At 52.4% G+C, this 23,336-nt stretch overlaps 1 protein-coding gene and 2 long non-coding RNA genes across 3 annotated transcripts; 2 read left to right on the forward strand and 1 right to left on the reverse strand.

The window, feature by feature from the left end:
- Positions 1–1,566: 1,566 nt before the first annotated feature.
- On the forward strand, positions 1,567–5,433 carry LOC128847758 (uncharacterized). The gene is made up of 2 exons (XR_008446944.1): positions 1,567–1,715; positions 4,348–5,433. It is a non-coding gene; the product is annotated as an uncharacterized LOC128847758 (long non-coding RNA).
- Positions 5,434–7,802: 2,369 nt separating this feature from the next.
- On the reverse strand, positions 7,803–20,999 carry LOC128847752 (mucin-5AC-like). The gene is made up of 7 exons (XM_054047440.1): positions 20,953–20,999; positions 18,703–19,002; positions 16,112–16,300; positions 13,355–13,654; positions 10,769–10,957; positions 9,689–9,813; positions 7,803–8,660 (listed from the first exon to the last, which is right to left on the reverse strand). Exons 1-7 carry the CDS (start codon positions 20,990–20,992, stop codon positions 8,646–8,648), a joined length of 1,158 nt encoding a protein of 385 aa, XP_053903415.1. The 5' UTR covers positions 20,993–20,999; the 3' UTR covers positions 7,803–8,645.
- Positions 14,512–22,178, forward strand: LOC128847759 (uncharacterized). The gene is made up of 3 exons (XR_008446945.1): positions 14,512–14,618; positions 15,333–15,444; positions 21,197–22,178. It is a non-coding gene; the product is annotated as an uncharacterized LOC128847759 (long non-coding RNA).
- Positions 22,179–23,336: the final 1,158 nt, after the last annotated feature.

Raw genomic sequence — 23,336 nt, forward strand, 5'->3', positions numbered from 1 at the left:
GCCAGAGGGCTGCTTGGTGGGTAGAAATGAACAGATCTGAGACCCAAGTTATTGGGCTCCATACAGAGATAAGGGAATCAGAAAACAGAATGGTCTGTCCCAAAGGGAGCGGGGGATCCCGAGTGGCTCGTTCTCCCCCTCTTAATTCCTCAGGGCTGGGGGGAGCTCCAGTTTGCAACCCCAGCCCCTTCCACGCCCCGATGCTGCTGAGAGGTGGTGGGGAGGGGGCGAGCTGTGCTGCCCCGTGGCCGCAGGAGGAGGCATTGCAACTGAGGCTTTTCCATTGATCGTTCCCAGATTAGGGGAGGTTGTGGTTAAACCTATTGCGGGTGGAGGAGCCCTGTGGCCGGTCCGGGCTTATGTCTCCAGCACTGTAAGTCGGTTTGCAAGCAGGGGTTTCGCAAGCATTGGCTTTACCGGCTGCGGGTTTCCAGGGGTGAGAAGATCGAGTTTGGGATGGCTCTGCCTTAACTCCGCAAAGAAATGAGGAACCCGGAGATCAGAAATCCCACAAAAGAGCCCGCTGTCAGCGCCAGACCCAGAATGCACTGGTGGAACTGGGAATCCTTGGCTCTAAGCCCTGGACCCCAACCCCCACGCGTCAGAAAGAGAACCCAGGAGTCCTGATTCCCAGCCACTGCCTGCTCTATCCACTACACCCCCACACCCCTCCCAGAGCTGGGCATACACCCCTCCACTGGTATCTATTCCCCTTCCTTTGTTACTGGGCTTTTCCCCTTGCTCCACCCCACGGAGCCCAAAGGGACGTTAGGTGACAGAACAAAAGCTCCTCCATCACGAAAAGGGAAGGTTCAAGGAATGGTTCTGGAAGGGAAGCGGGGTCTAGTGGTTAGAGTGACGGGGCGCCAGGACTCCTGGGTTCTGTCCCCAGCTCTGGGAAGGCAGTGGGGTCTGTTGGTTAGAGCGGGGGTGGGGGAAGCTGGTAGCCAGGTTTCCTGGCTTCAGAGCGGTACCAGCGTGCTCCGGGTGTCCCGAAGCACCAAGTGCCCGCTGGGAGGGGTCAGCTACTTTGGTACAAGTTGCACACTTGCGGTTCCTCGCTGAGGGCTGAGCCAGGGGAGTCGAAACTCCTGGCTTCTGTCCTGCTGAAGTCATCCTGGCTGTTGCAACCAGCTGACATGCTGTGCAATGCCTGACTAAAACGCAGCCGTCCTGACACCATGCCCGGGTGTAACCCACTAGACACCATTCCTCTCCCTGAGCTAAGAATAGGAACCAGGAGTCCTAGCGCCCCTGCCTGCTCTAACCACTAGACCCCACTCCCCTTCCAGAGCCAGGGATAGAACCCAGGAGTCCTGCCGCCCAGCCCCTGCGCTAACCACTAGACCCCATTCCCCTCCCACCGGGGCTGCTGACTTTCTCCTCCTCCCAGCTGCATGGGGAAGGTTTAGCGGCTCCCCCCCTGCCCTGGACCCATTTAGGTGACTCAGCCCTTGGTGCTTCGTCCTGAGATGTTGTAAGGGGTGGGGTGACTCTCCCTCCTGGCTTTGCTGCCACTAGGAGCTCGGCACTGGGCCGTTGTGCCGGGGCAGCCCCGGGACGGGGCCGGCCTGGGGAACACCAGCTTGTCCGGTTCCTCTGCTCCTCGGACTGGTATAAAAGCTGGCGGCTCCCTGACGGCTTCCACTGCCTGCCAGGCCCCTGCGTGCCTCAGAGACAGGGCGGCTCCTGCCCCATTGGCTCCCTTCTGCCAGGTACAGCGCTGCCTCATTGGCCAGGCACCGAGCTAGGAAGGGGGTGGTACGAGGAGGTGGTTATCTGGGAGGGGAGCAGGGTCTAGAGCAGCAGGGGCTGGGAGTCAGAACTCCTGGGTTCTAGGGGTGTGGGGAGGGGTGTGGGCAGGAGCGGCGCCAGGGTTTTTGCTGCCCTAGGTGGCAATGCTCCTCCTCTGAGCATTCGGTGGTGGGGGTCCTTCCGCCCCGCGTCTCCGGGGCACTTGGGTGGCGGGTCCCGGAGCGAGTGAAGGACCCGCAGCCGAATTTCCGCCGAAGACCCGGAGTGGAAGAACCCCCCGCCGCCGAATTTCCGCCGAGGGTGGCAAAATGCCGTCCCCCAAATTCTGCCGCCCTAGGCGACTGCCTAGGGTCGCCTAGTGGAAGCGCCGGCCCTGGGTGTGGGGTCTAGTGGGTAGAGCAGGGAGGACTGAGAGTCAGGACTCCTGGGTTCTAGCTCTGGGAGGGATGTGGGGTCTAGTGGGTAGAGCAGGGAGGGCTGGGAGTCAGGACTCCTGGGTTCTAGCTCTGGGAGGGATGTGGGGTCTAGTGGGTAGGGCAGGGAAGGCTGTGAGTCAGGACTCCTGGGTTCTATTTCCAATACATGTCTACACACCAGTCAGCGTGACTGCAGCGGAGGAAGGCATACCCATGCTGGCTTTGATCTAGCAGCATGGCTAAAACTACCAGTGCGGAAGTGGCCACGTGGGCTTCAGTGACCCCAGAGTCCTGAGGGGGCTCGTCCAGCCAGGGCTCCTTTTTGCTGTGCCAGCTAGATCAAAGCTTGCATGGGGATGGCATCCCTGAGCTGCCCTCACACCTCCCTTTGCAGGGTCATCTGGGGAAATCATCTTACTCGAGTCCTGAGCACCTGGACGCTTTATCGGCCCTGGCCTGCGGAGCACATTCTGGGACAGATGACAAGGCGGGTGGGGAGTGTGGACCAGAGACACACAGACAGAGCTGGCCGTGGAGAGACAGAGAGAAGGGATCATGAATAGAGATAGCGGGTGTTAGTGAGAGCTGTAGAGAGCACACATGGCTGGATGGCTGGCTAGAACTGAAGCCGGACGGATAGAGGGGAGACGAGATAAACAGAGCTGGGCACGGATTCAGTGGAGCGTAGTTGGACCAAAAAAATAGATAAAGGTGAACAGATATCGATGGACAGTGTGGAAGCAGAGAAAGAACTGACAGGAAGGGGATGCAATGCATGACAGTTCTTTCTCTGCTTCCACAACAGATAGATGTGGGCAGAGATGGACAATGCGGAGCACAGACTGATGCATGGACAGCTGGTGGAGCATAGATCTGTCTGTCCATGCTGCCATCATGCTGTCTGGGGACAGAGAGAGAGAAGGGAAGATAGACAGATAAACTAGATAGATCTAGGTGTGGCTGGATGGAAGGACAGATGGATCTAGGGACGGGTGAGTGGATAGACTGATGATGGACAGAGGGATCTAGGGATGTGTGGTTAGCTAGCTAGATGGATCTAGGAAAGGGAGGGTGGCTACATGGATGTAGGGTAGTGTGGGTAGATGGATGGATCTATGGGAGGGAGGGCATATAGATTGATGCAGGCCAGTGTGGATGGATAGATGGACGATGGATAGCTGGAGCTAGGGGAGGGTGGGTGGGTAGATGGATAGAGCTAGGGGAGGGAGGGTGGATATGCTGACGTAGGCCAGTGTGGATGGATACATGGACGATGGATAGCTGGAGCTAGGGGAGGGTGTGTGGGTAGATGGATGTAGGGCAGGGTGGGTAGATGGATGGAGCTGGGGGAGGGAGGGTGGATATGCTGATGTAGGCCAGTGTGGATGGATAGATGGACGATGGATAGCTGGAGCTAGGGGAGAGTGGGTGGGTAGATGGATAGAGCTAGGGGAGGGAGGGTGGATATGCTGACGTAGGCCAGTGTGGATGGATAGATGGACGATGGATAGCTGGAGCTAGGGGAGGGTGGGTGGGTAGATGGATGTAGGCCAGTGTGGATGGATAGATGGACGATGGATAGCTGGAGCTAGGGGAGGGTGGGTGGGTAGATGGATGTAGGCCAGTGTGGATGGATAGATGGACAATGGATAGCTGGAGCTAGGGGAGGGTGGGTGGGTAGATGGATAGAGCTAGGGGAGGGAGGGTGGATATGCTGACATAGGCCAGTGTGGATGGATAGATGGACGATCGATAGCTGGAGCTAGGGGAGGATGGGTGGGTAGATGGATAGAGCTAGGGGAGGGAGGGTGGATATGCTGACATAGGCCAGTGTGGATGGATAGATGGACGATCGATAGCTGGAGCTAGGGGAGGATGGGTGGGTAGATGGATAGAGCTAGGGGAGGGAGGGTGGATATGCTGACATAGGCCAGTGTGGATGGATAGATGGACGATCGATAGCTGGAGCTAGGGGAGGATGGGTGGGTAGAAGGATGTAGGGATGATGGATAGCTGGAGTCAGGGTCGGTGGATAAGCGCAGCCATCAGTGTCGGCTGGTGACAGCTGTTAGGGGTCTCCTGGCTGTGGTGATGTCCCCAGCCAGGAGGGGCAGAGGAAGGTCTCAGCTGGTTTGAGCTTCACCTGGATAACATTCTCCCCTTCCGACTTCTCCAGGCACCGCCCCCATTGTGAGACCTCAGCATGTCCCACCCCCGCCGGGGCTCTGACCCTCCCAAGGAGCCTGCACCTGGTGTCCCTCCGATGCCGAAGCCTGACGATCCGCTGACCCCGGTGCCACCCCAGCCTTGGCCTGTCGGACCTCCCAAGCCTCCCCATCCTCTGCCGCATGGGCCGCTCGTGCCGGGGAAGCCTTGGCCGGCGGGGCCTGCGGTGCCACCTGAGCCTGGCCACCCCGGATCTCCGGCCGGTCCGTCGCAGCCACCGAAACCTAGGAGGCCTGAGGATCCTTGGCCCCTGCCCACGCCACCCAAGCCACCGCTGCCCGACGACCCATACCCGCCTGGGCCTGGCATGCCAATCGCCCCCTGGCCACCACTGCCTGAGTGGGACGATGCGGGAAAGCCCCCCGAGCAGCCCCCGGAGGCTGACTAGCTTCCTCCTCTGCCCAGACCTCTCTAGCCCTTCCGAGGGCCTGCCCCATTTCCAGACCCACCAGCGCCTCTCATGCCAGACCTGACCCCACCCAGCAGCCCCTTCTCCTTGCTTCCAGTCCTCTGCCCCCAGGGGGCTCCGAAGGGGTTGGGTGCCTCAGGGTGAGGCTTGGATCAGGACCGAGCTTTGGAGGCAACGGACCAGAGGATCAGTGTCCACCGGTGGAAGCACTAGACTGGGGTGTCCTCCAATGCACTGGTGAAGTATTTGTCCATCTGTATGTCTCCCTAGGCACCAGTAGGCTTGTCTGTCTGTCCCTCTGCTTCCATAGCCAACCGCCTATCTATCTACCTATCTACCTATCTATCCTCCCTTCTCCCCCATCACTGTGTCTGCCCCCATTTCACAGGGACTCGTGTTTGTTCCCTCCTCTCCCCCATATCTTCCCTGCCCCCTGCTTTACCCCCATCTCCAGCCCTGCAGAAGCGGTGCCCATGTTACCTTGCACCATCTGTGGCGTCATTGATGTGCCCACCGTAGCGACCCACCCATTGCCCAGCAGTAGGGCTGCCATGTTACTCGGGGGCAGGGTCTGGTTTCCCCTTCTGTTGTTTGAAATAAGCCCTCATTAAAGTGTTTGCATGAGAATTGTGGCACCTGGTCTGATGTTAATGCGGTGCTGGGGAGAGGAGCTTGGAGGGGTCTGTGTGCTGTCTGGGACGGGAGTGGGGTCTAGTGGTTGGCATCGGGGGTGCTGGGAGTCAGGACTCCTGGGTTCTAGCCCCTGCTCTGGGAGGGGAGTGGAGTTTAGGGGTTAGAGTAGGGTGGGGGCTGGGCATCAGGACTCCTGGGTTCTAATCCCGCCATTCACTCTGAGTCTGAACTTGGTCAGGGCGAGGTCTGTGCACCAGTTTCCCCTTTGTGAAATTAGGGTAACGATTTTTCCGTGTGGGGTGTGGCGCGGATGAATGTATTAAAGCACTTTGACTTCTGGGGGGTGAATCGGCACCCGAAGGGAAATTTAATATAATCAAGTGTTTTCCCCTCTATGGAGTTAAAGGAGACAGCCTTGGGCTTTTACATAACCCTCTGCCGAAGCGGTTCCAACAGCCTTGGCCCAGCCAGGGACAGAAGCCAGCTTGTGCTGCGTAGGGGTCAGAGGTCACAGAGCTGGATTAGTGCCAGAGACAAGGAGCAGGGCTCAGTAGGGGGCGCACTCCCCTTGCAGTCAGTGCTGACTCCATGGCCCCGTACAATACTTCACGGAGCAGCCGGGGCGGGGGCGGGGAGGGGCACTCATCCTTCACAGTCACTGCTCATGTATTTGCCTTTTAGTTGTGCTCTGAAGCGGAGTTTCTGATCAGTTCTGAAGATTAAACATTCCCCGGCACTTTTCATTAAAGTCAGGGTGTGAACGCCGCTGTCCTGGCTAAATCCCAAGTAGGGCGAGGCGTTGGTCCACATTTTCTGTCTGGAATTTTAATTTGTTCTTTATCTGGGTCATAGATTATTAAACACAATTGTTTGGACTATTAAACATCTTATCAACTCATTACCTCTTTAGTAGCGTTCCTATGCACTGTTAAATTGCTGCTGGGCTCCACCCCAGAGCTGGCTGCGTTTCAGTGCTGAGTAAGTGACTGTGCAACACAGCTTTGCAGCTGTTATACTGCTACCATGTTCCTCTCCAGAGGCAGCTTCATTTCAGCACTGGCTGAATGATCCGTGTAGTGCATTGTGGTGTGTCTGTTATACTGTTACTGTGTTCCATCCCAGAGTCAGCTGCATGTTAGCGGTAGGTGAATGATCCCTGTAGTGCATTGTGGTGTGTCTGTTCAGGGCCGGCTCTAGCTTTTTTGCTGCCCCAAGCAGCAAAAAAAAGCGCCGCCCCTGAGCCCCCCCGCCAAGCGCCGCCGGAAACCCCCCCCCCCGCGCCACCCCCCACTGAGCGCCACGCGCCGGAGCCCACCCCCCCCCGTGCCGAGCGCCACCGGAACCCCCCGCTGAGCCCCGTGCCGCCGGAGCCCGCCCCCTGCCAAGCGCCGCTGGAACCCCCCTCCAGCGCCGCGCCCGCACCGCCCCCCGTGCAGAGCACCGCCGGAACCCCCCCGCTGAGCCCCGAGCCCCGCGCTGCCCCTCCCCGCCGAGCGCCGCGCCGCCGGAGCCCGCCCCCGCCGAGCGCCACCTGAGCCCCGCCCCCGAGCACCGCCCCCCCGCCGAGCGCCGCGCCGCCGGAGTGCCCCCTGCCCGCGGAATGCCACGCCACGCTGCGCTCCCCCTACCGCCCCTTACCAGGTGCCACCCCAAGCATGTGCTTGGGTGCCTGGTGCCTGGAGCCGGCCCTGTGTCTGTTATACTACTACTATGTTACACCCCCAGAGGCAGCTGCATTTCAGCACTGGCTGAATGATCCCTGTGCAAGTGTTATACTGCCACTATGCTCCACCCCAGAGGTGGCTGCACTTCAGCCCTGGGCAAAGCTTATATCATTCAGTGTCTGGGGGTCATTCACTTTCTGCCCATGCGAGAGATCTGGGTGCTAGCATGATATCAGCCCCAGGCTGTCATTATCTGCAGTGTGCCAGAGACGTATGCAGCCCTGTGCAATAGCCGGGCTAATCCCGACAAATATAGTTCCTTAGCCTGGCGACACAGCTGAATGCAGCAAAAATGGCCACCTGCAGCATGTGGGCTGGGGAGAAAACACTTCCACACCATATTCAGGGCTCCTTAAGCCAGGCCAGGGCTGAGAGAGACCCTGTGTCATGTCCCCGCCCTGCTGGACACCACCGGAACTGCCGCAGACTGCGGTGGCTGCGGGTAGAGCCCTGCGTGGGACTACCCACTCCCGTCCCACCCCGCAGGAGCCATTCCCACCCGCTCCCACACCGTTTCTTGCATTTGTATCCCGTTCCCGCCTGCAAAAATCTTAGATCCTGCAAATCCTGATTCCCCCCAAGCTACCAAAACAAGCAAACAAGCAAAGAAGGTTGGTTAATATATTATATCTATCTATACATGTCTATCTACACCCAGAATTCAGACAATTGCTGGCCTCTATTAATTAAATAATTGTTGGTATCTATTCATTTTAGGCCACTTTTATTGTTCTGCTGTAACATCCGGATAGGCCTTAGCTCCTCTTGGTAAACTGACGAGAGATTGAGTGTTTCCCCGCAAATTACCGCAGTCTGGCCGGGTTTTTTTTTTCCCCCCACCCAGCCCCGCCCACCACAAAGTACATTTTACTTGCGATCGCTATTATAGGAGTGGGTCCTGCGGGACCCGTGGGATCCCAGTCCCACTGCAGGGGGCGCTAGCTGAAGGAGATTCTCCACAAGGTGGGGCCCAGAGGGTATCCTGGGGGCAGCTGGGCGCCCACATACTCTGGCTTTCATTCCTATTGGGATCCTGGGTTCTCTCCTTGGGGCTCTGGGAGGAGAGTGGGATCTAATGGTTAGAGGGGGTGGGGCTGGGAGTCAGGACACCTGGGTTCTATCCCTGTCTGTGGAAGGGGAGTGAGTGGAGCCTTAGGGGTTAGAGCAAGATGGGGAGGGAGCTGGAAGTCAAGACTTCTGGGTTCCATCCCCAGCTCCGGGATGATCTGGATTTGTGCCTGTGGTTATGGATTTCCTTTGGCTTAAAATAAAGATCAGGGGTCTGCACCCCGGAGGCCACATCTGGTCGGCCCTGGATGGTCATGCAGCTGGGGGGCGAACCCCTTAGGAGATGTCCTCTCCCCATATAGGGGAAGGCTGTTACTTCACCGCGTTCCTTCTTTCGAGGCTGTCTCGAATGGAGGTGGGGGGAGACGCTGGATGGAGGTCGGAATGGGGCAGACGGACTGTGGACAGCTGGGCTTAGAGGAGACGTCTCTGGAATAGGGAGGAGGAATTGTCATTATTAGCCTAGGAAGAGGCCTGGGGCCGCCCCAAAACAGCCTGGTATCTCCCCCCACTGCATCCGAGCCGACCCATGGGCCTATGTATCGTGGTATCTCCCCACTCCCTTCTGATACCCGTTCAGATCAATGTCCCCCATCTAGTGCTATCATCACTAAGGGGGATCTACCCCTGGGTCCTCAACTGCCTGCTCTACTGGCTCCCACTAGGGGTCGCCAGTTTTGGCGGGACGTATTCCTGGAGGTTTCATCACAGGATCTAATCCTTAATTCAGTTGCAACTTTAATTCCTGGAGACTCCAGGACAATCGGCCACCAGAGCTCCCACCTGCAGCCCTCGTCTCAGGGCTACTGGGCAATTGGATGGTGGGGAGGAGACAACGGGAACTTACATGGGGAAGGGGGGAAAAACCTCCCAAACCCAAGCAGCTGACTCCAATTAACCAATCCTCTCAGAGGCTGCTGGAAGGGGGCGGGGCATATTGGGGGGTCTATATAAACCTGATCTAATTCATTCAGACCCACCTCCATCTCCGGGAACATCCTGCGGTTCCAGGAAGCTCCAGGGTGCCCCCCACCCGCAGCCCCTTTTGGGTCAGGACCCCCACAGTTACAACACCATGACATTTCAGACATAAACATCTCAAAATGTGAAATTGACTAATTTTCAAATCCTAAGGCCGTGAAATTGACCAGAATGGACCGTGAATTTGGTAGGGCCCTAATTATGGGGCAAGAGACTTTGGGTGCAGAGGAGGGTCAGCTGAAGGGTGCTATCCCCCTTTCATAAGTGCTCCTCCTTTCTCCCTAGTGTCCTTTCCCCTTCCCCCCTTTCTGTGGGGGTCAGGTCATCCTAGTCCACCAGCCAGTGATGGCTCAGTGACACTTGGGGTTTAGCTGGAGAGCCAGTGATCATCTGCCCTCAGGCCCCAGAAGTCCTCACTGCCACGAGGGGTGCCCCAAACTCAGCCTATGCCTCCTCCCCTTCCCCGAGAGCTTTACCCTGAAAAAGAAGAAACATCCCGTGCAGCCTATAATAGTGACAGCAGCCACCGCGAGCGAGATCAGGATAATGCCCCAGAATTCCAGCGGTTGCTTTCCTGGCTCTTGCGTGGCGGAGGCTGTACCTACAGGGGGGAAGACAATTAGAGAGACGCCCCATATTCCTGGTCCCCACAGAGGGACCTGCTAATACAGGGAGGAGGGAATGGTGATGGGGGCTGGCCATAGTTAACAATGTGTTTGAAATATGATTAATTTAACATATTTGGGGGTTTTAACCTTAAGTAGGTTCTCAAAAATGTTTAATATCCTCAATGGTCAAATTAAGTCAAGCAATATCTATAACCCTTAACTGTTATTTTAATGAAGTTTTTGGTTTCAGAATTTCCTTCGTTTGTTTTAAATGATAAACCTTTAAAAAAAATAGCAGCACCAGTGCTTTTATAATAATAAAATCTAGCACTTTTATAGTGCTTTAATCAGTAGATTTCAAAGTACTTTACAAGGGAGGCTGTATCATTTTATAGTTGGGGAAACTGAGGCTTGGGGGGAAGTGATGAGCCCCGTGTCCTGTCTTCTGACAGTGGCCAGTGCCAGGTGTCCCAGAGGGAATGAACAGAACAGGGAATCATCAAGTGATCCATCCCCTGTTGCCCATTCCCCTGAAAATCACTTGGGAAATGTAGACTGAGAAGATTGAGTTGTGGGGTGGCGCTCGCCATCTTGGCTGACACACCGAGGCTTGAACCGGGGATCTCCAAAGCATGCACTGCTATAGCTTGAGCTAAAGAAACAATGCTCCGGAGAGGTGACTTTAAGAGTCCTGTATCTACTGAGGATCCTACCCAGAGTGGGGAGACCCCTAGCAACAGCTTACCTGTACATTACATGTGGGACCTACAAAATGATGTATTGGGAAAACCTTACAGACACCGATTACCTCCCGCTTTGGAGACAAAGGAGGCAGATGGCTGTCTGTACGTGGCACAGTGGAGTCTGTTTCTGCTATGGGTATGGTGATAGCATTGATTTCTACCTTGCAAAGGCTGGTGTTGGTCAATATGGGCATGATGGCATTACCAGTGACTGTTGGTGGTGCCGTGGTGCTATTGGACACTCCTGGCACGGTGGTGTTGGTGGTGATGGCTGGAGGCATCTTGCTGCTGTTGGTGACCTCATCCGGTATCGTGGAACTGGTGGTGACTTGTATGGTTGCCATGGGGCCGTTGGTTGCCATGGTGTGGTTGGCTGATGCAGCGGTACCAGAGGCTGAAGAGAGAAGGACATCCCATTGGGAAGATGTTACTGAGCCAGAGAGCCCGGGCTGTGGAGACTAGGGCTGGCTGGGAAAATGGGAGGATTTTCGCATGGAAACTTCAGGGTTTTTTGGGGAAAATTTTTTGAAATGTTTAGATTCTGAAATGGTGCTGGGATGGTTCTGGGAATTGTAGTTCAGGTCCTTCATGCCCCCCATTCTTCTCAATATGCTGGGCTCCCTGGTTGGACTACAACTCCCATGAGGCAAAGTGGTCTCCCATCATGACTGCAGTTCATCATGGGAGATGTAGTCATACATGAAGGCCAGTCCATAGAGGAGAATGGAACCATGAGGCACCCAAACTGAAAATCTACCACCATGACTTTTTAGAAAGAAAATATTTCAGAATTTTGCCCCAGCATGAAAAATTTCAGTTTTCAGTTCAGTTTTTTGACAAAAAAACAAACAAACATCAATTTTCCACAGAGACACTTTTTACAAAAAAGAAAAATCTTTCTGTTGAAAACATAATTTTCTTTAAAAAATGAATTACCGTGGAAAACTTTCCAGCTGGAGCTAATTCTGAGGGGTAAATTCGGAAGGGGTAATTTCCACTGGAGTTTTAACAATGCGCTGTCTCCAACTCTCATGATGTCATTGACAAGTCTCATGATATTTGCTATTTTTCTTAAATGCCCAGCTCCTGGAATCATGTGATTATGGGAGATGCTTGGCCTTAATTTAAAAAGAAGTCAACTTGCAGTCCTTGCAATTGTGGAGAAATGCTGGAATACGTGAATTCTAAAGGCTCCAATGCCAGAAGACAATAAGACAGTGTCTACACTACAAGTTAGGGGTGTGATTCCCCACCCCCACACACACTTGTGCACACATACTTGTGCTGGTTCTCACTTAACTAGCACGAGTGTGAATTGCAGTGTAGCCAGGGTAGCGGTACCAGAGGCATGGCTGAGCTGTGCCGAGTATAAACCCACAGTTGCTACCCGTGCAAACCTGGCTATGCTGCTATTTATACTCGTGCATACATGAGTACGTGTGCACAGGCAGGGAAATCACATCCCTAGCTTGTTGTGTAGATGTAGCCTAGAAAGAACCCGACATCTTTGATTTTAAAATCTCATGACTTTGGAAGGATTGGGCTTGACGAGTCTACAAAACAGACTGAAAGATCTGTGGACCAATAATTAGTAATAATAATTAACACATTAATAATTATTAATATTTTATTATATATAATAAACATTATTACAATTAAATAATGGTTATTATAATAATAACAACCAATAATCTGCAGCCTGTAGTTCTACAGGTCAAGCAGCTCTCTGCTGCCATCTGTTGGTGAGCAGGGGGAAGAACAGCCATGGTGCTGCTTCATTTGCATAAGCATTCTACCCAGAGTTCTTGCAGTCACAGTCTGTGAGTCACCATACCTGTCTATAACCTCGGATAATACCTAAAGGCAGAGAACTCCTCCCTCAGGAGTTTTACATGTTCTTTCCCCCTGTTCAGGAACTGATAGGAATAGAAAGTTCTTTGTTCTCTGGAGATGCTGGGCAACTGTTTTGCAAGATTGCAAAAGCAATTTGAGCTAGTTGAGAGAACCTGCTATGCCATGCCCAGCAGGCAGGGGGAGGTCCAGTGGTGAGTCTGCTCATTGGAAGATGATTTTTGTTTTATGGCTTTTCATCTAAACAAAATAAATCTGGGGTTATTGAAAACAAAACAAAACAAAACTTGTTGGTTTTTTGTTTTTGCCTCCAAATATGAGATATGCCTGATAACCTCTGGAGGAACCTGCCATTTCAGCAAGGCAAAGGGAGCCAGGGAGTTTTGCAGGGGCCAAGGTTAAGGCTGTTTTTCTTAAATCGCATCATCCAAACCTTGTAGTTTAACCTTAGCACTAACTAGACTCTCAAGAAATGTTGGTAAGCCTCCGTGCTCTCATTTAACAGATGAATAAGAATCTCCTTAACTCTGGGTCTAGTGGTCCGGACACTAGCTTAGACTCTGAGAAACCCCTGTGCCATTCCCTGCTCCGCCACAGCCTTCCTCCGTGATCTTGAGCAAGTCGCTGAGTCTGTGCCTCAGTTTCCCCATCTGTAAAATAGGGAGAATAGCACTGCTCCACCTCACAGGGAAATACATTAAAGGTTGTGAGGCACCTCATTAGTATGCCAATGGATGCCACTCATAGAGAAACTTAATGAGGTTTTTGGTCTAAGAATTTTCCTAGCTGGGGCTGTAACAGCTTTACATCCTCTGAGGATGGGACATAGAGCTGGGAGAGGGACCCATGGGGGTCCCACAGAATGATCAGTCGGGGGAACATTAGTGCCTCTGATTGCATCCAGCTCTGGAGACAAAGGAGAGGGGTTTCTTCTCAGTACCTGGTGTAGTGGAGCCCGTTCCTGCTGCCGATACGGTGGTGGCACTGTCTCCTGCCCAGGAGGGGTTGGTGTTGGTCGGGGCGGATCTGGCAGCGTTGCTGGTCACTGCTGGTGACGACATGGTGACGTTAGACATTCCTGGTGCGGTGGTGTTGGTGGTGATAGCCGGCTCTGTCTGGGTGGTGAAGGTGACCTCATTTGGTGCTATGGAGCTGTTGGTGACTTGTATGGTTGCTGTGGGGCCATCAGTAACTGTCAGCGGTGCTGTGGTGAGGTTGGCTGGTGCAGTGGTGCTGGTGGCTAAAAAGAGAGGGACATCCCATTGGGAAGGTGTTACTGCGCAGGGCTGGGGAGACTCAAGCTGGTTGGGAAAATGGGAGCTTTTTGGAGAGTGATTTCAACTTTTTTGCCCCAAAAACCTGAAATATTTTGATTCTGAAATGCCTCATGTGGGTCATAGTTCAGGTGCTTCATGCCCCTATTTTCCTCTATACGCTGGGCTCCTTGCGGGGACTACAACTCCCATGAGCTCCCAAGCTCGCCCATCCTGGCTGCAGTGCATCATGGGAGATGAAGTCTGTATGGGGAGCCCAGTCCATAGAGGAGAATGGGGCCATGAGGGGGCCAAACTACAACTTCCACGAGACGTAGCAGCTAATCAGAGTTGAAATATTTTTAATTCTGTTTTTTCAATGAAAAATTAAACCCAAATGTTTTTCATCACAGTAAAATAAATTGTTCCCTTTCATATTGCAATTGATCACTTTGGTTTTGGTTTTTGACTTTCACTTTTGGAACTGGCGAGGTGATTCCTCTCTCTTTTTTTAATTTTTTTTTACTCCCTGCCCATGAAAAAACTATTTGGTGTTTTGTTTTTTCAAAAATGGAAACAAAACTAAAAATTCAGTTGGAACAGACACCAAACCATTTCCTCTTTCCTTTCACTTTGAATTTTCCCATCAAAGCATTGGGGGGAAAAGAATCTCAGATGACACTTTCACCATCAAATTCCGATTGACGAAATCCCTCTTTGAGGGGAGAAACTTTTGGATCATAATAATTCCGATCGTCTCAAGTCACTGGGCAGGTCACTGTTTGGTTTCCTGTCACTTATTTCCACGAGTCTCTCTAGGCTTCTGAGAAGGGAGTAGCAGGAATTCACTGAATGTTGCTTAGATCAATACCACAACTTGCCGCGCTCTTCTGGGTCATAGCTTCAGCCTTCACCCAGATGCAAGAGGCTTCAAGAATCAGCCTTAGCAAGGTGAGGTTCCTGGTGCATGGGAAGGTCATAAATTCCTGCCCCTCCCTCCCTTTCCACCCTGGAGTGACACATAGAAAGGAGTGACAGGATATGTCACCGCAGTCCCTGGCCAATACATCACCATCATCCCCTGCAGTCTGTTCTCCAGGGTTCCTATTGTTGTTTGGAGTTTCCCTTGGGGAGAAAACTCCACACGCTAATAGATCTCCCGCCCCGTTGGGAAATGTCTGATCCAGCCGGGAAACTTATCCAATCACATCCCATTGCTTCGGGAGTGTTTAGATTCCAGCCTGGACTCCTGGGTTTAATTCTCTGGGGGCAGGAGGTTGTGGCAGTGGATATAGGAGAGGATGGGACTTGAAGTCCTGGACTCTGTTCCTAGCTCTGGGAGGGGAGGGGAATGGGGCCTAGTGGGTTAGAGCTGGGGTGGAGGGGAAAGGGCTGGGAATCAGGACTCCTGGGTTCTGTTCTTGGCTCTGGAATTCAGTGTTCTATCCAGTAGGCAACATTGCCTCTGTAGCGGAGTTAAGGAATATTTGTCGCCTTAAGTCTTGTCCTTGCAAAGATGTTGTCCAGGAGTTTCCTTAGTTTTTTTTTTTAAAGGAATTTTTTTAACAATCACTACTTTTATAATCTCTTCGAATTTAACTGCTTGGTACTGACAGCCATCACTCATCTCCTAACCATTTTTTTTTTGTATTGCAATTTCCTTAGGCTTTTTTTAAAATGATGTGTTAAAACCAACAATGCGTGGAATGGTTAATGAAGATGGCTGTGTACTGCATTCATGAGGCCGGATGTCTTTCTACCATCCACTCATCAGACTGTGAGTAAATTCCCTGATGGTGGAGAATTGGCAATGGGACCAAGTATGTGTCTGGGTGGGGTGACGGCCTACATTTTCAGAAGTGATGAGTAATTTGGGGTGCCACAATTTTTCTGGGGGGTCCAACTTGAGTTCACAGAATGCTAGCCCAGTGTCCTGTCTTACAACAATCGCCAGTGCCGGGTGCTCCAGAGGGAATGAACAGAACAGGTAACTAGCAAGTGATCCATCCCCTGTTGCCCATTCCCCTGAAAATCACTTGGGAAATGTAGACTGAGAAGATTGAGTTGTGGGGTGGCGCTCGCCATCTCGGCTGACACACCGAGGCTTGAACCGGGGATCCCCAAAGCATGCATTGCTATAGCTTGAACTAAAGAGACAATGCTCCGGAGAGGTGGCTTTAAGAGTCCCGTATCTACTGAGGATCCTACACAGAGCGGAGAGACCCCTAGCAAAAAGCTCACCTGTACGTTACATGTGGGACCTACAAAATGATGTATTGGGAAAACCTTACAGACACCGATTACCTCTCGCTTTGGAGACAAAGGAGGCAGATGGCTGTCTGTACGTGGCACAGTGGAGTCTGTTTCTGCTGTGGGTATGGTGATAGCATTGATTTCTACCTTGAAAGGATTGGTGTTGATCAATATGGGCGTGATGGCATTACCAGTGGCTGTTGGTGGTGCCGTGGTGCTATTGGACACTCCTGGCACGGTGGTGTTGGTGGTGATGGCTGGAGGCATCTTGCTGCTGTTGGTGACCTCATCCGGTATCGTGGAACTGGTGGTGACTTGTATGGTTGCCATGGGGCCGTTGGTTGCCATGGTGTGGTTGGCTGATGCAGCGGTACCAGAGGCTGAAGAGAGAAGGACATCCCATTGGGAAGATGTTACTGAGCCAGAGAGCCCGGGCTGTGGAGACTAGAGCTGGCTGGGAAAATGGGAGGATTTTTGCATGGAAACTTCAGGGTTTTGGGGGGAAATTTTTTTGAAATGTTTAGATTCTGAAATGGTGCTGGGATGGTTCTGGGAATTGTAGTTCAGGTGCTTCATGTCCCCCATTCTCCTCAATATGCTGGGCTCCCTGGTTGGACTACAACTCCCATGAGGCAAAGTGGTCTCCCATCATGACTGCAGTTCATCATGGGAGATGTAGTCATACATGAAGGCCAGTCCATAGAGGAGAATGGAACCATGAGGCACCCAAACTGCAAATCTACAAGGGACCACAATCACTTTTTAGAAACAAAATATTTCAGATTTTTGCCCCAGCATGAAAAAATTCAGTTTTCAGTTTAGTTTTTTGACCCCCCCAAAAAAATCATCAATTTTCCACAGAGACGCTTTTCAGAAAAAAGAAAAATCTTTCTGTTGAAAACATAATTTTCTTTCAAAAATGAATTAGTGTGGAAAACTTTCCAACTGGAGCTAATTCTGAGGGGTAAATTCGGAAGGGGTAATTTCCACTCTAGTTTTAACAATGCGCTGTCTCCAACTCTCATGATGTCATTGACAAGTCTCATGATATTTGCTATTTTTCTTAAATGCCCAGCTCCTGGAGTCATGTGATTATGGGAGATGCTTGGTCTTAATTTAAAAAGAAGTCAACTTGGAGTCCTTGCAATTGTGGAGAAATGCTGGAATACGTGAATTCTAAAGGCTCCAATGCCAGAAGACAATAAGATTGTGTCTACACTACAAGCTAGGGGTGTGATTCCCCACCCCCACACACACTTGTGCACACATACTTGTGCTGGTTCTCACTTAACTAGCACGAGTGTGAATTGCAGTGTAGCCAGGGTAGCGGTACCAGAGGCATGGCTGAGCTGTGCCAAGTATAAACCCACAGCTGCTACCCGTGCAAACCTGGCTATGCTGCTATTTATACTTGTGCATACACGAGTACGTGTGCACAGGCAGGGAAATCACATCCCTAGCTCGTTGTGTAGATGTAGCCTAGAAAGAACCCGACATCTTTGATTTTAAAATCTCATGACTTTGGAAGGATTGGGCTTGACGAGTCTACAAAACAGACTGAAAGATCTGTGGACCAATAATTAGTAATAATAATTAACACATTAATAATTATTAATATTTTATTATATATAATAAACATTATTACAATTAAATAATGGTTATTATAATAATAACAACCAATAATCTGCAGCCTGTAGTTCTACAGGTCAAGCAGCTCTCTGCTGCCATCTGTTGGTGAGCAGGGGGAAGAACAGCCATGGTGCTGCTTCATTTGCATAAGCATTCTACCCAGAGTTCTTGCAGTCACAGTCTGTGAGTCACCATACCTGTCTATAACCTCGGATAATACCTAAAGGCAGAGAACTCCTCCCTCAGGAGTTTTACATGTTCTTTCCCCCTGTTCAGGAACTGATAGGAATAGAAAGTTCTTTGTTCTCTGGAGATGCTGGGCAACTGTTTTGCAAGATTGCAAAAGCAATTTGAGCTAGTTGAGAGAACCTGCTATGCCATGCCCAGCAGGCAGGGGGAGGTCCAGTGGTGAGTCTGCTCATTGGAAGATGATTTTTGTTTTATGGCTTTTCATCTAAACAAAATAAATCTGGGGTTATTGAAAACAAAACAAAACAAAACTTGTTGGTTTTTTGTTTTTGCCTCCAAATATGAGATATGCCTGATAACCTCTGGAGGAACCTGCCATTTCAGCAAGGCAAAGGGAGCCAGGGAGTTTTGCAGGGGCCAAGGTTAAGGCTGTTTTTCTTAAATCGCATCATCCAAACCTTGTAGTTTAACCTTAGCACTAACTAGACTCTCAAGAAATGTTGGTAAGCCTCCGTGCTCTCATTTAACAGATGAATAAGAATCTCCTTAACTCTGGGTCTAGTGGTCCGGACACTAGCTTAGACTCTGAGAAACCCCTGTGCCATTCCCTGCTCCGCCACAGCCTTCCGCCGTGACCTTGAGCGGGTCGCTGAATCTGTGCCTCAGTTTCCCCATCTATAAAATAGGGAGAATAGCACTGCTCCACCTCACAGGGAAATACATTAAAGGTTGTGAGGCACCTTATTAGTATGCCAATGGATGCCACTTATAGAGAAACTTAATGAGGTTTTTGGTCTAAGAATTTTCCTAGCTGGGGCTGTAACAGCTTTACATCCTCTGAGGATTGGACATAGAGCTGGGGGGGGACCCATGGGGGACTCGCAGAATGATCAGTCGGGGGAACATTAGAGCCTCCGATTGCATCCAGCTCTGGGGACAAAGGAGAGGGGTTTCTTCTCAGTACCTGGTGCAGTGGAATCCGTTCCCGCTGCCGATATGGGGGTGGCACTGTCTCCTGCCCAGGAGGGGTTGGTGTTGGTCGTGGCGGATGTGGCAGCATTGCTGGTGACTGCTGGTGGTGACACAGTGACGTTAGATGTTCCTGGTGCGGTGGTGTTGGTGGTGATGGCCGGAGGCGTCTGGGTGGTGAAGGTGAGCTCATTTGGTGCCATGGTGCTGTTGGTGACTTGTATGGTTGCTGTGGGGCCATCAGTAACTGTCAGCGGTGCTGTGGTGAGGTTGGCTGGTGCAGTGGTGCTGGTGGCTAAAAAGAGAGGGACATCCCATTGGGAAGGTGTTACTGCGCAGGGCTGGGGAGACTCAAGCTGGTTGGGAAAATGGGAGCTTTTTGGAGGGTGATTTCAACTTTTTTGCCCCAAAAACCTGAAATATTTTGATTCTGAAATGGCGCCGGAATGCCTCATGTGGGTCGTAGTTCAGGTGCTTCATGCCCCTGTTTTATAGGCTGGGCTCCTTGGGGGGACTACAACTCCCATGAGCTCCCAAGCTCGTCCATCCTGGCTGCAGTGCATCATGGGAGATGAAGTCTGTATGGGGAGCCCAGTCCATAGAGGAGAATGGGGCCATGAGGGGCAGCAAATCAGAGTTGAAATATTTTTAATTCTGTTTTTGGGCATTCTGTTTTTTCAATGAAAAATCAAACCCAAATGTTTTTCATCACAGTAAAATAAATTGTTCCCTTTCATATTGCAATTGATCACTTTGGTTTTGGTTTTTGACTTTCACTTTTGGAACTGGTGAGGGAATTCCTCTTTTCTTTTCTTTTTACTCCCTGCCCATGAAAAAACTATTTGGTGTTTTGTTTTTTCAAAAATGGAAACAAAACTAAAAGTTCAGTTGGAACAGACACAAAACCATTCCCGCTTTTCTTTCACTTTGAATTTTCCCATCAAAGCATTGGGGAGAAAAGAATCTCAGATGACACTTTCCCCATTAAATTCTGTTTGACGAAATCCCTCTTTGATGGGAGAAACTCTTGGATCATAATAATTCCGATCGTCTCAAGTCACTGGGCAGGTCACTGTTTAGTTTCCTGTTGCTTGTTTCCACGAGTCTCTCTAGGCTCGTGAGAAGGGAGTAGCAGGAATTCACTGAATGTTGCTTAGATCAATACCACAACTTGCCGCGCTCTTCTGGGTCATAGCTTCAGCCTTCACCCAGATGCAAGAGGCTTCTAGAATCAGGTGCAGGGTGAAGTTCCTGGTGCAGGGGAATGTCATAAATTCCTGCCCCTCCCTCCCTTCCCACCCTGGAGTGACACATAGAAAGGATCAGAGGGGTAGCCGTGTTAGTCTGGATCTGTAAAAAGCAACAGAGAGTCCTGTGGCACCTTTAAGACTAACAGATGTATTGGAGCATAAGCTTTTGTGGGTGACTGCGTCTGACGAAGTGAGTAAAGGTGCCACAGGACTCTCTGTTACATAGAAAGGAGTGACTGGATATGTCACCATTTCATGCAGCCCCTGGCCAATACATCACCATCCTCTGCAGTCTGTTCTCCAGGGTTCCTACTGTTGTTTGAAGTTTCCCTTGGGGAGAAAACTCCACACGCTAACAGACCTTCTGCCCTCTTGGGAAATGTCTGATCCAGCCTGGAAACGTATCCAATCTCATCCCATTGCTTCGGGAGTGTTTAGATTCCAGCCAGGACTCCTGGGTTCTATTCTCTGGGGGCAGGCAGGTGGGGCAGTGGATATAGGAGAGGATGGGGCTTGGAGTCCAGGAGTCCTGGACTCTGTTCCTAGCTCTGGGAGGGGAGTGGGGTCTAGTGGGTTGGAGCCGGGGGGGGGGAGGGCTGGGAGTCAGGACTCCTGGGTTCTTTCCCTGGCTCTGGGAGGGGAGTGGGGTCTAGTGGGTTAGAGCTGGCGGGGTGGGGAAGGGGAAAGGGCTGGGTTTCAGGACTCCTGGGTTCTTTCCCTGGCTCTGGGAGGGAAGTGGGATCTAGTGGGTTAGAGAAGGGGGGCTGGGAGTCAGGACACCTGGGTCCAGTTGCTAGAGGAGGGGTGTGAGCCTGGCAGTCAGGATGCCTGGGTTCTCTTCTGTGCTCTCTCTCTGTGACCCAATCCTACCCCGATTTGTGCCTTACGGTCCCCACCTTCAGTACACTCCTGACAGCAGGATGGAATTAATTATCCTCCCCGCTGGCCACCTTGCCCCATCTCACCCACCCTAGCCTGGCACCTGAGTGACCTACCTGCTAAGTGCAGCCACAAAACAAAGAAGCACAGTAGCATTGTTCCAGGGCGGGCGGGCGGGGGGAGGCCAGAGATCGGCTTCCCTCGGGATGTTCTGTGCCCCTGGGTTCTGTCCCGGCCGGCTGGCAGCCCCGCTGTATTTGTAAGGGCTCTGGAACGACGCGGTGAGTTCCTGAGATAGCCCTGCCTACATTCCCCCCACATGTGTCTTCTCTAAGGTGTGTCTTTCCCGATTCCCCGCAGACACCTGAAAGAGGAGGAAACGGCCAAAAGAATATGGTATCGGAATGTGTCATCTCCATTTCCAGCTGGATTAACACCGGTGACAGATGCTGGCAGGGATCCCAACATTGGTATATACAGCAATCGCTTCAGCCGGGGCTGAAATGCGGCCACCTCTGGGGCGGCGCAGCTGGGGAACAGCCACGCAGCTTCATCCGGCGCTGAAATGCAGCTGCCGACTGGCACTGCTAGAGAATGTCTTTTATCCCCTCTCCTGTGCAGCCACTAGGGGGAGATATGGTAACACAGGACTGGAATGGCAGGGGGGCTGCAGGTGGGGAGTGAGGGGCATTGACAGGGTGTGACGTTATTGATATAATCTGGGACCATATAGAACATGGTTGCAACCAAAGTCCTGTAGTGGCACCAAATCTTGTAAAAAGGGGGTCAAATGAAGTTAGGGTTTGCTGGTTATGATTATGCTGTCTATATGTGTGTCTCAATTTTGTAGTTAAAAGTTGTGAATATTGGCTCTGTACTGTCTGTATTTCAAACTTATGCTATGCTTCTGGGAGACATCCCAGACAAGTTGGTGTCAGCTCTACCGCGGGGCCCTCTTGGCACGGGGCCCATTAAGGACCATCGGCTATACAATTGACCTATGGAGAAAAGGCAAATATGCCTTGTAACTCAGGAACTTGCCCATGTGACTCCAGACTCCATTTTGCTGTAATTTTCCACAGTAAGAACAAAGAGGTGTTCTTACACCTGGAAAAGACTATAAAAGGCTGATGCCTCGTCTCCATCTTGTCTTCAATCCTGCTTCTTACCTCTGGAGGGACTTTGCTACAAACCGAAGCTCTGAACAAAGGACTGAGGACCCATCCCAGCAGGGGATGTACTCCAGAGACTTGATTTTGAACCTGCAGTTTATTCTATCTCTGCTACAAGCCTGAACCAAGAACTTTGCCATTACTGTATGTAATTGATTCCATTTAACCAATTCGAGCTCTCATCTATATCTTTTTCCTCTTATGAATAAACCTTTAGATTTTAGATTCTAAAGGATTGGAAACAGCGTGATTTATGGGTAAGATCTGATTTGTATATTGACCTGGGTCTGGGGCACTCTGCAGCACTCTGTTCTGAGCGGCACAGTAAGGGGGTCAGGGGGTCGGAGAAGGGGCAGGGAGGTTCTGGAGGGGGCAGTCAAGAGACAGGGAGCAGGGTTGGATGGGTTGGGAGTTTGGGGGGGGCTGTCTGGGGGTTGGGGGTGTAAGGTTTTGGGCAGTCAGGGTACAGGTAGGGGGTACGGTCCTAGGGGGGCAGTTAGGGTGGGGGGGGTCTCAGGAGGGGGCAGTTAGGGGACAAGGATCAGGGAGGCTTAGGTAGGGGGTGGGGTTCTGGAGGGCAGTTAGGAGCAGGGTTCCCAGGAGGGGCAGTCAGGGGACAGGGAGCAGAGGGGTTTAGATGGGTTGGGACTTCTGGGAGGGAGGCTGTCAGGGGGTGGGGAGTGGTTGGATGGGGCGTGGGAGTCCCTGGTGTCTGTCTGGGGATGGGGGTGTGGATAAGGGTTGGGGCAGTCAGGGGACAGGTAGGGGGTAGAGTCCTAGGGGCAGGGCCGGCTTTAGGCCGATTCAGCCAATTCGGCTGAATTGGGCCCCGTGCCAAGAGGGCCCCGCGCCGCAACTCTCCACCCCGCCCCCAGCTCACTTCCCCCTCCTCCCCTCCCCTGTTCGCTCCGCCCCCTCCCCTGCTTCCCGCGAATCAGAGGTTCGCAGGAAGTCTGAAAAGAAGCAGGGGCGGGCAGGCAGCACCAGGTAAGCTGGGGTGGTGGGGGGTGTGAGAAGGGCTCCGGGGAGGCGCGGCGCGGCCCGGCCCAGTCCAGCCCCGGCCGAGCACCTCCGGCCCCAGCAGCTCTGGCCCCGGGGCGCCGGTCTGGCCTGCTCGGCTCGGCTCCGGCCCAGGCCCCGCGGCTCGAGCCCGGCTCCGGCTGAGCGGCTCCGGGTCCGGCCTGGCCCCCACGGCTCGGCTCCGGGTCTGGCCCGGCTTGGGCCTGGCCCCCCGGCTCAGCTCCAGCCCGGCCCTGGCTGAGTGGCTCCGGGCCAGACCCAAGCCCCACGACCCCGGCTGGAGCTCCGGCCGGAGTGGGGCCCGATTC

The sequence above is a fragment of the Malaclemys terrapin genome, chromosome 13 (genome assembly GCF_027887155.1).
Source record: "Malaclemys terrapin pileata isolate rMalTer1 chromosome 13, rMalTer1.hap1, whole genome shotgun sequence".
NCBI classification, from domain to species: Eukaryota; Metazoa; Chordata; order Testudines; family Emydidae; genus Malaclemys; species Malaclemys terrapin.

Coding starts and splice junctions, on each gene's coding strand:
- LOC128847752 (XM_054047440.1), bottom strand. CDS start 20,992: ATGCTACTGTGCTTCTTTGTTTTGTGGCTGCACTTAGCAG. Junction 13,655..16,111: donor GGCACCACCAACAGCCACTG/GTAATGCCATCA, acceptor CTCTCTTTTTAG/CCACCAGCACCACTGCACCA. Junction 9,814..10,768: donor GGCACCACCAACAGTCACTG/GTAATGCCATCA, acceptor TCCCCCCTGTAG/GTACAGCCTCCGCCACGCAA.